Genomic DNA, 11,770 nt, shown 5'->3' on the forward strand with positions numbered 1-11,770 from the left:
TATGCTTTTTTCTTATTTATTGAAATTTGTAATGGCAAATTCTCTAATTCATTTGGATGGCAAGCACATTTTGGTCGTTCAATTGCAAATGGTAAGAAATTTTTTTTAATCTAATTTAATTTAATTATTTTGTTGTTATATTGAAATTTTAAATGTTGTATGTTTTTTTTTTATAATTAGCTGGAAGATTGGATTTTGGAGACGTATGTTCGCAATCTATCTACTCCTCTATAATCTTTAATCGAACCATACTTAATCGAACCATACTTGAGTGATGCGGGATTTTTGTATGTGGCCTGTATAAGTAGAGGGTGTAAATTGGACCTCCAAACTTGTAAGCATATCAGTGTAAAGATGGAGACCCGAGACACACATATTCTATTTTCTATGCAGCAAGAGAGATGTAGGCGAGTAACTTTTAAGGAGGGTTCCGGACATAATTTATGGAGCCTGAATAAATATGAATTGGTTGAAAAGAAATTTTGTTGGTCTCGGTGTAAAATCGAGTGAAGTTGAAAAAGAACAACATGCTCGGGCATACATCCTTAGGATCATCGAGAGTCTCCTAATGCCCGATAAATCACGAAATCTAGTTCATTTAAAGTGGCTACTTAAACTCATGAACTTTAGAGAAGCGGGCCGACTTAATTAGGGGTCAGCCGTGTTGGTGACATTGTATCGGGAGATATGTCTAGTGGCGCAACCATATAAAATTAAAGTTGGTAGTTGCATGCTCCTATTGCAATCATGAGCATGGTACTGACTACTATTTTTACGTCATCAAGTAGACTACCCTCATACATTCTTACTCGTAACAAGGTAAAATTCATTAGATAATATATTTATCTTAATAAAATTATTTAAAATTTAAATTATTGTATTATTATATTATTTCAATAGGTAGAACTATTAGCTGAGTTGTGTGGGACTATTAGAGGAGTTTCAAGATATACAACTCCTATTAAATTAACGATTGGAAGCGAATGTATATACTTTTAAAATTTCAATTATATAATATTAACGTAATTGATTTAAAAATTAATAGTAAATATATAATTAAAATTATTATTGTACTATAGTTTGAACGGACATCATACTTCGATCTGAGAATTCAAGTATGCATCCCATTTGAATTCTTGGTGAATTCCAACATTTGGCATGTGAAGGTGGCATTGGTAGTGTACGATATGGTGAAAATGCCCGAATCTGATAAAGTTATGTGGCAGTTCAGGTTTAGGCAAACAATTTCATCGGCACCCTAAGACATCGAAGATCTGCACAATATTAACTTGCGGAGAGAACCGGTGAAAATTGGATTACATTCCACACGCAATTTATCAATATTTAGAAGCATAGGTACGAATTTATACCTCATCACGAACCCATTATCGCTTGAGAATTCGCTTGCAATCCGAAGTACATGTCATGGTTTAGATGTCATGGCAAGCCATATTTACTATCAGAAGATGTGAGAGGTAGGCAACGTCATACGATGAGGCCGCGACAAACACCTAGGAATCTAAGGTATGAAGCAATTGTCAAGACGGGTCCATCATCTACACCAACACAAGAAAAGGCAACGATGGCCGCACCACCCCCTGTTAGTGTGGCTCGATTTATTCTGGTGCTTTCACTAACCTCATCATTTTTACACAAGCACCATATATTGTACCACTTTTTTTGTTTCCACACTGTCTCTAGGTATTATTTTTGGACCACCACATCCGTCCCCACCATATTATACGTCAGTAGCATCGATGTATCAAACAATGACAATTCTAATGACAACGTATATGCTAATTATGCTTGCGACACTAACAAGAAGTTTGTATTTTCTACCATCGGTGTATGGGACATAATATACTTATACGCTTAAGTCGATAGTGTCACAAACACCCTCGAGATCATTGTTCTACCAAGGTGGATCATCTTTGCAACCACTTGTTCGTAGAATGAAGGAGACATAATGGCAACCAAAGAGCACACCGCAATCAACCACGGGTGAAATGCGAATAAGAGGAGGGGCCAAAACCACAACATTTACCCGAGGGTAGAGGTGACGATGAAGAGGAAAAAAAGAGTCGGGTTTACAGCTTCAACGAAAAAGAAATTCAGCTCACAACCGAATTGTGGCACATATTTTACTCGATGACATAGATGATTTTTTTTTTGTACTTGCCATGTAAATCTTAATTGTTTAGCTAAGTTATAGTTAATAAGATTGTACAAATATTAGATATAAAATGGTTTTAAATAAATTATGTTTTTCAATCAAAATTGGTTGTCGTTGTTACTTTATATTGTTAAACCAAGTTTTATTCAGTCATTTTATACGAATATTACAAATTTGTACAATGATCTAATTTCCACGAGAAAAATAGAACAAAGTTGTATATTGTATTGTTCTCTATAGTATAATAAACCGATATTTACAAATTATAAAAAAAATTGAAAATGAATGAAAAAAACAAATAATGGTTAAAAAATAAATAAATTAGTTAATGAGGTCTTGTCCTTATAGTTTCTTCCAAGTGTGGATATGACGACTTTGTATGCCCTGGGTTCCTACAATAACCGAATAACCTCAGTTGGTTTGTCCTCTTCCGAATATCCTTGTTCTTGCGTATTCGAGTAGAGTTCGATTGACCTTTTGGTTTGTGACGTAATGAACTATTCGGTAACAACTTGAATGGAGTGCTCAATATTGGTAAACACATACTTTTATTTAGGATCGGTGAGAATTCATATTTCCACATGTTATACATGTATTGTAGTTTGTACCATTTGTCTACAAAGCTCATGTGATCAAAACGTACTGAGGAACAAGTTACAATTATATGAGTGCATGGAAAATGAAAGGAGTTAAACCTCCCATAGTTGCAGGTCTGTTGTCTTAAGTGTACACAGTACGCTCCCCTGAAAATACCTTAGTCGAGTCTGTCAAACTCTGAAACCCAAAACAATAGGTTTTCGAGTGAGCGACACACTAATATATACAGTTCATTTGTTTTGTAACCTCTCTAATTTCTTTCATTATGTCCTTACACCAAACGTAGCCACCATTCATATGTCCAACATATTTTTCCACTCACTTTGAAAATAATTTTTCCAAGTATAAATGTGTTTCTTTCACAACCGAGGTTATAAAAAAATGGTGAGTCCCATTCAATACGAAATTGATGTATTTCGTCATGTTTGTCATCATGTGACTGTATCGTAGACTCCCGTCATACAATTGTATTCATTGGTCGAAGGGTATGTCAGAAAGGTATCTTACACCGACACTGTTAGTGGCCCATAAGTTTTCCAACATGGAAACGGTGTTTGACGAGCTTATACATTGTCGAGAAAATTAAATAGTTTATCCATTAACCCTAACATCTGACAAGCAGTTAAATATTAGACAATTGAAGTAGTGGCGAATATATACCCATATTAATCAGTTATGTGTGTTGAGTTTTAGAATCGTGTTGTTCGTAATAGTTCACATCCACATGTCTTAAACAATACCTATGGTGTGTGTGATCTCAAAGGCTTCCTTGCCGTTCAATTGCGGTTAGTATTCCATGTCTCCTGTCAGAGATGACAGATATATCGAGTTGGGGGACAACATGCCTCTTCAACCTAGAGAGGAAGAAATCTCAATCGCGTGCCTTTTTTCTTAATGTTATTGCAAAGGCTATTGGCAGGATTTTTCGATTATCATCCTGTACCAAAGCTAAAAACAACCAATGAATAGATCTCCTATGTATAAAGGTGTCGTTGATTTATACCAATGGCTTACATTACCGGAATGCTTCTTTACATTGCTTGAAAGTCTAGAAGAAACGATGGAATACTTGGCATCCATGGACCAACCAATCATTTTAGTACGCAAGCTCCGTTTCCAAATCGATTACACAACCCAATATGTACTAATCTAATATCTGACACTACTACCACAAATCATTGTGCAACGCGTCCCACCCATTATGCATCTTCTCCAAGGCCTTCTACTTTGTGATACACACCTTGTAGTACGACAACATGTATTCGTACTGGCTATGCATATTTTCTTTAATGACCTGAATTTTACAGTTATTGAAAAAGTACATTTTCGGGTCTCCGTTTCTGAAAAATGGATTCGTAAATATTTATTAAAAATATTTACGAAGTTAAGTGAGTGATTAATTTAAAGTTTAATGAAGTGAATTAACTTAAATTAAAGATAATTAGATAAAAGGATTAAATTGAATGAAGAGTGAAAGTTTAATTATAGAATAAAGAAAAGTGAAGGGACTAAATAAGTAAATAAGCCAAAAAGGGGTGACAAATGTATGGTTAAAATAAGTTAAATGTGTACAGATATAAATGGTATACATGTATTATACATGTGTATTTACTTATTATATAAGTAAAATAATAATAATAATTAAAGTTTATTATATTAATATTATTTTATATTAAATAAATAAATAAAAGTTATGACAGGTGTGAGGTGATAAATGAATACATGTGTATTAATAAATATACACATGTACAAATAATAAATATTATAATAGTTTAATCGTTTAATTAAAAAAACAAAGAAATAAATGAAATAAAAGAAATGAAAAAGAGAAACAAAGAAAACGAAACAGAGAAGAACAGGGGAGAAAGAAAGGAAAGAAAGAAAGAAAGGGAGAAAAGGGAAAATCAAGGTTTTGAAGCTTTACACTTTAATAAGTAAGTCAATTTGGTCATTTTTACTTAATTTTGATGTTTTAAAAGCTTTAAAACAAAGTTTTGATGAAATTAAGTTGACATTTTGAAAGTTATTAGATTTCTAGATAATGTTCATGTTGAGTAAAATGATGAAATAAGGGTTAAATTGATAGAAATTCAAGTTAGAAATGAAATAAGGATTGAATTGTAAAGTAATTTATAAATTTTATGTTGTAGGGACTAAATTGATGAAATTTCGAAATTAAGAAAATATGCTGGAAAATTAATAGTTAAGTATGAGTTTGAACAAAATTTGAATAGAAATGAAGTATGAATTAAGATAGAAAAAGTAAGTGAATTTAGTTAAGATTAAATTGAAATTAAAGTAGAAATTGTATTAATTAGATATAATTAGTAGTGAATTAATGAATGAATTGTTTTAATTGCCATAGGTAATGTTGTCTCGGGAAATCTCAGCTAAGCAAGGAAAAATAGCAAAGACAATGGGAGTTAGCTCGAGAAAATACGGGTTGTATTTCTATAAACCAAATTTAATAATTATTTGTTGAATTTATTATTTATATGAATGGTAAGTATTATTATTATTATTATTATTATTATTAGTATTATAGTATTGAATTGAATAAAAATTCATAAATTATTAATGATTATTGATATTGAATAGAATATGTGAATAGTGAATGGAAAATTGAAAAATGTATATTGTATTGAAATTTAATTATATGTGAATTGATATGGAAAGGTATTGAAATGAAGAGAAAAGTAAATTAAGAATGGAAAGTGGAAATTGAAAGTTGACTGGATACCATATTAACAATGTCGGCCTAGTCGGATATAGTTGGCATGCCATAGGACCAGAGGAGTTAGGGATATTCCGACTGTGTGTCGATGAGACACTATATGTGTTGACTACTGTGACTGTTCCGGATTTGTTCCAAAGAGGTACTTTGTACCTGACTGTTACTGTTACTGTTTCGGATTTGTTTCGATGAGGTACTTTGTGTACCGTCACTGTTACTGTTACTGTTACTGATACGGCGTATTCCGGCTTCGGCCGATGAAACACCGTGAAATATCCCTGGTGTGTGGGTTGGATTGAAGTCCGTGTATCCGTCGGGTTTGAGTCATGTTAATGGGGATAATCAAGGATTTCAAAGAATGAATGTTATTAATTTATTATTCATTAACTGTTATGTCTATAAAGATTGCTTGATTATATAACAGATGAAGATTACTGTATAGTAATAAAAGTATATTGAAGATCGATTAATAAGGTTTTAAAGCTAAATAATGAAGAGTAAACGGTTGAAGTATTAAGATTCTAAAATAATGCTTAAAGTTTAAGAATACATGAATGTTGACTGCTAATGAAAGGTATAAATGGACAATGAAGGTAGACCGAATCAAATGGTAAGGTTTATATGTTATGAAATTAAGTTATATGACTGAAGTATAGAGACTATGAAGTTAAAGTTTAAAGCCCGAATGTATATATATGAATGACGAGTATTATTATTTAGTGACTTATAAGTTTATTACGATTAATAAATGAGTTAAGTAAATGTTCAATTTCTTACACTATTCAGTACTTCTGTTTATGGAAATATCACTGAGTTTATACTCGGCGTACGGTTTGTTTCCGTGGGAAGGTTAGGTTATAGAAAGATCGTCGAATCAGCATCCTAAGCCGATCCCGAACTCAACAAGGTAAAATATGTTAATTGTTGATAATGACATGTACCTAGGCTATTAAGTTAATAGAGTAAAAATGTTCAAGAATGGTTTAAAGATGTTAGGTCATAAAATGAAATATGCATGCTTGAAGATTAATATAAGTAAGTTGTTTAAGATTGTACACAAAAATTTTAAGTCAATCTAGATTGTGGTACCACTGAGAGTACATTGGTTGAATGTTTTATTGTCAAGTTGGGTTAGCATTAAATATGTTTAATCGAGTTTTAATCATGTCGAGAGTCGGTAAAAATGTTATCTTAAAGCTTAAGTTTTTACAGGGTTAGTAACTTGCAAAACAAAGCTCATCATAAGTCCACACGGCCAGGTCACACGAACATGTGATCAGATCGTGTGAGACACACGGCTCGCGCACGGGCGTGCGCTTTGGCCGTGCAAAATTAACAGATTCTAAAGAAAAACAACACGGTGTTCCCACACGGACGTGTAAGAAGGGTACACGGGTGTGTCCCCCAGGTCACACGGGCGTGTGACACTGTTCACAAAAGGGAATTTTTAAGTTTTCACGAAAATTTTTATAAGCTTCCGATCGAACCCCAGTTGGATTCAAATGTTTATAGTAATCAATATAGGCCCATTTAAGATACAAAATGACATAATTTTAATTTATGTATCATAATTATCCCCGTCTAATGCATAAAAGTATTGTAAAGACTGGTAATGCTCCGTAATCCTATTCTAGTGACGGGACGGGGTTAAGGGGTGGTTACATTTTTAATAAAATCGACATGGAAATTCTATGACTCACTTTCACCATAGGTAATATTATGTTCATGAACATCTCTAAATCCAAGTTTGGATGATTCTATATAATACCTGTAACAACACAAGTACATTAAAATTAGGAATTCAATACCACAAATATCAAACAAACTTAATGCATTACCCGTGGCAACACACGTATGTGGAGCGATATATTTCTTTATGGTTTACAACCACGTCTTTTTCTTCAAAGAAGCCATGGTTTTCCATGCACATCTATTGTTTCTCATTGTACATTTTGCCTTAAATTTCTCTGATCATGATTTAACAACATAGAAGTGTACCTCATTCTTTATGTCATATCGCTTCACTGCTGTGACAAAAGCATTTTTAGAGGAAAACTCATTCTCCGCTTCTAAATCACTTGAATCTAGTAAAGAACTTGCTTGGCTCTGTCTTTTGTGTAGGAATTTTAAAAACTCCAACCCACATTCTGTTGAGAGATCCACATTATTTATGTGAATCAGAGGTGAATTTACCTTAAACCGCGGATCTTCTTTGTCATCTTCGTCTAGACCTTCACCGTCTGAACTTTCATTTTCTGGTTTAGTTAGAATCGACTCTAGTTTAAAAAATAATGTAATTTTTGAACCATCTAACTCGAACTCTCGGATTAGATCATCATCAGATTCAATGTTCTTTTTAATCTTAAACCCCCCAGCATGTCTAAGATTGGATGTCCTCTCACTGGTAGAGGTTGTAACGAGTTCATCATCCCTTCTTGTATAGTTGTCGGAACAACCAAAATCACCTACGAATTGCCTATCGATGGAACTTGATGCCATACCTTTATAAGTTTTCTCGATGCAAAATATCGATTGACTAAAGTTGAAATCAAATCCACTAACTAAGTGTCATGCTAGGTCTAGTATTTTGGGTTACCGCCAAAGCCTAACTGCTAGATGTTCTGTTTATTACGATTGAAATCTAAGGCTGAAACCGATGAGTGTCTTCCCATTGATGATTCCAGGATATTATAATAGGAACTTTCTAACAAAGTCGTGAACCCAACACACAATTGTGTCATTAGACTTTCAGCTTGCTCTTCTATTCTAGCCTCTCGAATTGGAACATATGTCGACCTCTGACCGCCTTCATCTGTGTTTGCAAACTCCACATATAACTAGAGTATTGGTGATCTACTAGCAATATGCATTTGGACCATCGCCTCCATCCCCTTTGCACCTTTGATATTGAAATCCTTATATTTGATTGGGTCGACAGAAACACAGAATCGATATTTCAATAACGATACTCTCATTTAGGTGGATTTGATGATTTTTCATCTAATTCATGCACGGAGCTCTAGCAATTGTATGTTCGAGTTGAAAGCCAATCGCGTTGTGTTCTCCAATGAAAAAATAACCCTAATGTCGGTGTCACGAACTTCATTGTCGTAATAAACAAAAACATTAATTTGTTCACTCATTTCAACGAAATAACCTATTTCGTATGTTGGAAACAAAAACATTATGCAGAAAAATAGAGTTGTAATTATATATGAACAACAAAAATCGAACCTTACTTGATGTAATTACGTGTTTGCTCGAAATTATGCCTTACGAATGTCTTGCGAACTTCCTCTTCGTGCAATTCAGTATGCTTGAAATTGACTTATGACGCTGATGTTGAAAATGATCCATTTATACAGCAGGGGGTGAGTGGCAAAATGATTTAGAAAATATTATATCGGGATGTTTAATGGATGAGTGGGAACTTTGCAGCAGTTGAAATCGGGAGAGTGAAAACACTCCCTACAGGGCGCTTTTCAGTGTCATGGCAAAAAAATGCACTGAAAGCACGCCCAGCTGAAAGCGCTTTCAGTGCCATGTCAGCTACAATAGTTGAAATCAATTTCATATTATTTTTAAATATTTTAAAAAATAAAATTAAAAAATTATTTTTAATATAATATTTGATTTGGTTAAAAAAATCAAATTATTCATTAGAGATTCTTTTCAAAAAATGATTCAAGCTCATTCAAAAGAAAAGTCATATTTTAGAAAAAAAAAGGTTTTTTTTTATGTTGATTAATTAATCATTTTCCGTAAAACAAATATAAAAAGGATAAAAACATTTTTTTGTAAGTTTTTTATATGAATCAAACATTACCCAAGTTTACAACAGAAATCAATTATGTATTTGATACTTGGGCAATTATTTAATCTTACTTAAAAATAATCATGAATATTTTGTTTTAAAAATAAAGAAATGAAGTTTTGAGGTATATAGCGCGATGGCAAACATGTTTCTTAATTTAAATGGGAAGGAGAGGAGCGTGGGGTAGCGTAGGAGCTCATAAGTTGCCAATAGTAAATGGCAAAGGAACAAGAACCAGAAAAAGTTAAATTAATTAATTAATTAATATACAAAAGATGGAAAAAAAAAGGTAAAAAGAAATCCTCAAAGGACATAAATGTCATTTTCTTGCACATAAATTTTAAGGTTCACATCTTTCTCTCCCTCTCTCTCTTTCTCTAACTGAAAACGACTGCAAGCAACCTGTGGTCTACCTATGAAGATATATAAATTAATCAATTTCTTTTTGGTACATAAATGGTTAAAAAATTAATGTATGGGAATTCATACACCGACTCTGAATTCTGAAACCATCCTCTTTCTTTATATAGATATATAGTATGGCTCTCTTGTAGTTATCTTCATCACCCCACCTCCGGCCCCTTTCTCGCGCTCTTTTCTTTTTTCTTTCTTTTTCAAGCCATCTTCTTCTACCTCTTCTTATTCTCTTGTTTTTCAGCATATATAATTCAACTCCTCCTTCAGTAATGGTGGATCTTCAAACTGTCTGCTGCATGTGCGGCGACGTTGGTTTTCCTGACAAACTCTTCCGCTGTAACAAGTGCCACCACCGCTTTCAACACTCGTATGTATTATTCTCTCTTTCCATCATCTTCATCATCATCATCATCACTGGGCTTGAAAGCTACCCCTAACTGAATTATCTTACCAAGTAGATAACTGGATGCCCACCACATCTCCCCCAAGCACCACCAACCAACATGGTTTCGTAAAACCCCAACTCAACATCCTAAGCTATCATCATCTTATTATAGATAAACCATATTTCATGTTTTTTAATACCCAATTTTTTTATATAAAAAAACAAAGAAAAATCTTTTAAGTTTCTCTTATTTTATGGCTCGAAACGACTTGTTTATCCTTGCAGGTATTGCAGCAACTATTACAGCGAGTTGGCAGAGCCAATTGGACTGTGTGATTGGTGCCAAAGCGAAGAAAGAAACTCAAGGCATGGAAGCTCTTCAAAGAAATCATCAGGTGGAAACGGAAGTGGAATAATCGTAAACCGATCCGAGTATTCGGGTGACAAGATCAAGCAACACGATCGAGACGAGAGTAGTGGTGGTGATCACAAAGGAAAGAGCAGCGGCACTCCTTCTCCCAGGCCTACCACACGCAGGTACAAGCTTCTCAAGGATGTCATGTGTTGAGAAAAAAGAACCTCTCTTCCACCCCCAAAAGAAAGAGTAAAGAAAACCAACTTTTTTGGTGTGTTGATAGTAGCAAAATGTTTATAAGGTGTGTTTTCTTTTGAGGGTTATGGATGCATTTTGTTGACAGTATGGTTTTCAGTTTCACTTTTTCCCTGTAAATTGTTAATAAAATAATGTACAACTTTTTTTTATCAAATTGGATCGGTGGCACAAGTTTTTAAGCTTTTTTCTGTTCCTTCCCCCGTTTGTCCTAGTGTTAGATTTGGAAAATTAGAAACAGGTTGCCTGCATGAAAAATGTTGGATATCACCTAATTAAAAATGTCCCAGTAAGTCACTCTAATATAACAAATTACATGAGCCTTGTTTGGATAAGCATGGGGGAGTTTAGGGTGACTATTATTTATGTGAACGCTAGGGTTTGTTTGGTGACCACGAAAGGGTGAGTGGGGGAGTAGCACGTCCATTTCCTTTCACTTTGTTGAATCTCTTAAGGAGAATTCAATGCACTTAATTTGTTTTGTCTTTTAGACCAAAGAAAATTCATGGCACCTAAAGCTGCAAACTTTTATGGATTCATTCAAGGCCTTTAATTGCGAGGCCCTCCCATGATTAGTTTTTAGAAGAAAAAGACAAGATGAGAATTGCCTGCAAAATGGGTCATTTTATATATTATAAAAATGTCAAACACGACCTTCCGTGAAGAAAATAAAAAAGCATGGTAAATGTTTTAACATTGAGGTTGAAGTAGAGTATAGGAGAGGACAGATTGGCTAAGCCATTTATTTAAGTCATTAGCTGTACATATATATTTTACATGCTTCTACTGTTGTTGACATGTAGCTCTGTAAAATATCTCCGAAGTACACACAAACTCATAAAGTCTCTCAGCCACTGTGTCTGTCTGCCCATTTATGACAAACCAACAAACCCTTTTTATTTTTTCCCCTTTTTCATTGGGGCTGTGAAGTAACAATGAAGCTGAATCCATAGACGACGTCCTCCCTTCTTCTTCTTCTTCTTCTTCTTCTTCTAGTTATTCAACTTTTTGGTCTGACCACTTTCATGTGAAGCTGATTT

The 11,770-nt window shown here is 33.9% G+C and overlaps 1 protein-coding gene across 1 annotated transcript; it reads left to right on the forward strand.

The window, feature by feature from the left end:
* The first annotated feature begins 9,738 nt into the window (after window positions 1–9,738).
* On the forward strand, window positions 9,739–10,912 carry LOC107952715 (uncharacterized). Its single transcript, XM_016887875.2, has 2 exons — window positions 9,739–10,102; window positions 10,406–10,912. The coding sequence occupies exons 1-2, from the start codon at window positions 10,005–10,007 to the stop codon at window positions 10,686–10,688; spliced, it is 381 nt and encodes a 126-aa protein (XP_016743364.1). The 5' UTR covers window positions 9,739–10,004; the 3' UTR covers window positions 10,689–10,912.
* The last annotated feature ends 858 nt before the right edge of the window (window positions 10,913–11,770 follow it).

This window comes from Gossypium hirsutum, chromosome A07 (genome assembly GCF_007990345.1).
Source record: "Gossypium hirsutum isolate 1008001.06 chromosome A07, Gossypium_hirsutum_v2.1, whole genome shotgun sequence".
Taxonomy (NCBI): Eukaryota; Viridiplantae; Streptophyta; class Magnoliopsida; order Malvales; family Malvaceae; genus Gossypium; species Gossypium hirsutum.

Coding starts and splice junctions, on each gene's coding strand:
- LOC107952715 (XM_016887875.2), top strand. CDS start 10,005: ATGGTGGATCTTCAAACTGTCTGCTGCATGTGCGGCGACGTTGGTTTT. Junction 10,103..10,405: donor CACCACCGCTTTCAACACTC/GTATGTATTATT, acceptor TTATCCTTGCAG/GTATTGCAGCAACTATTACA.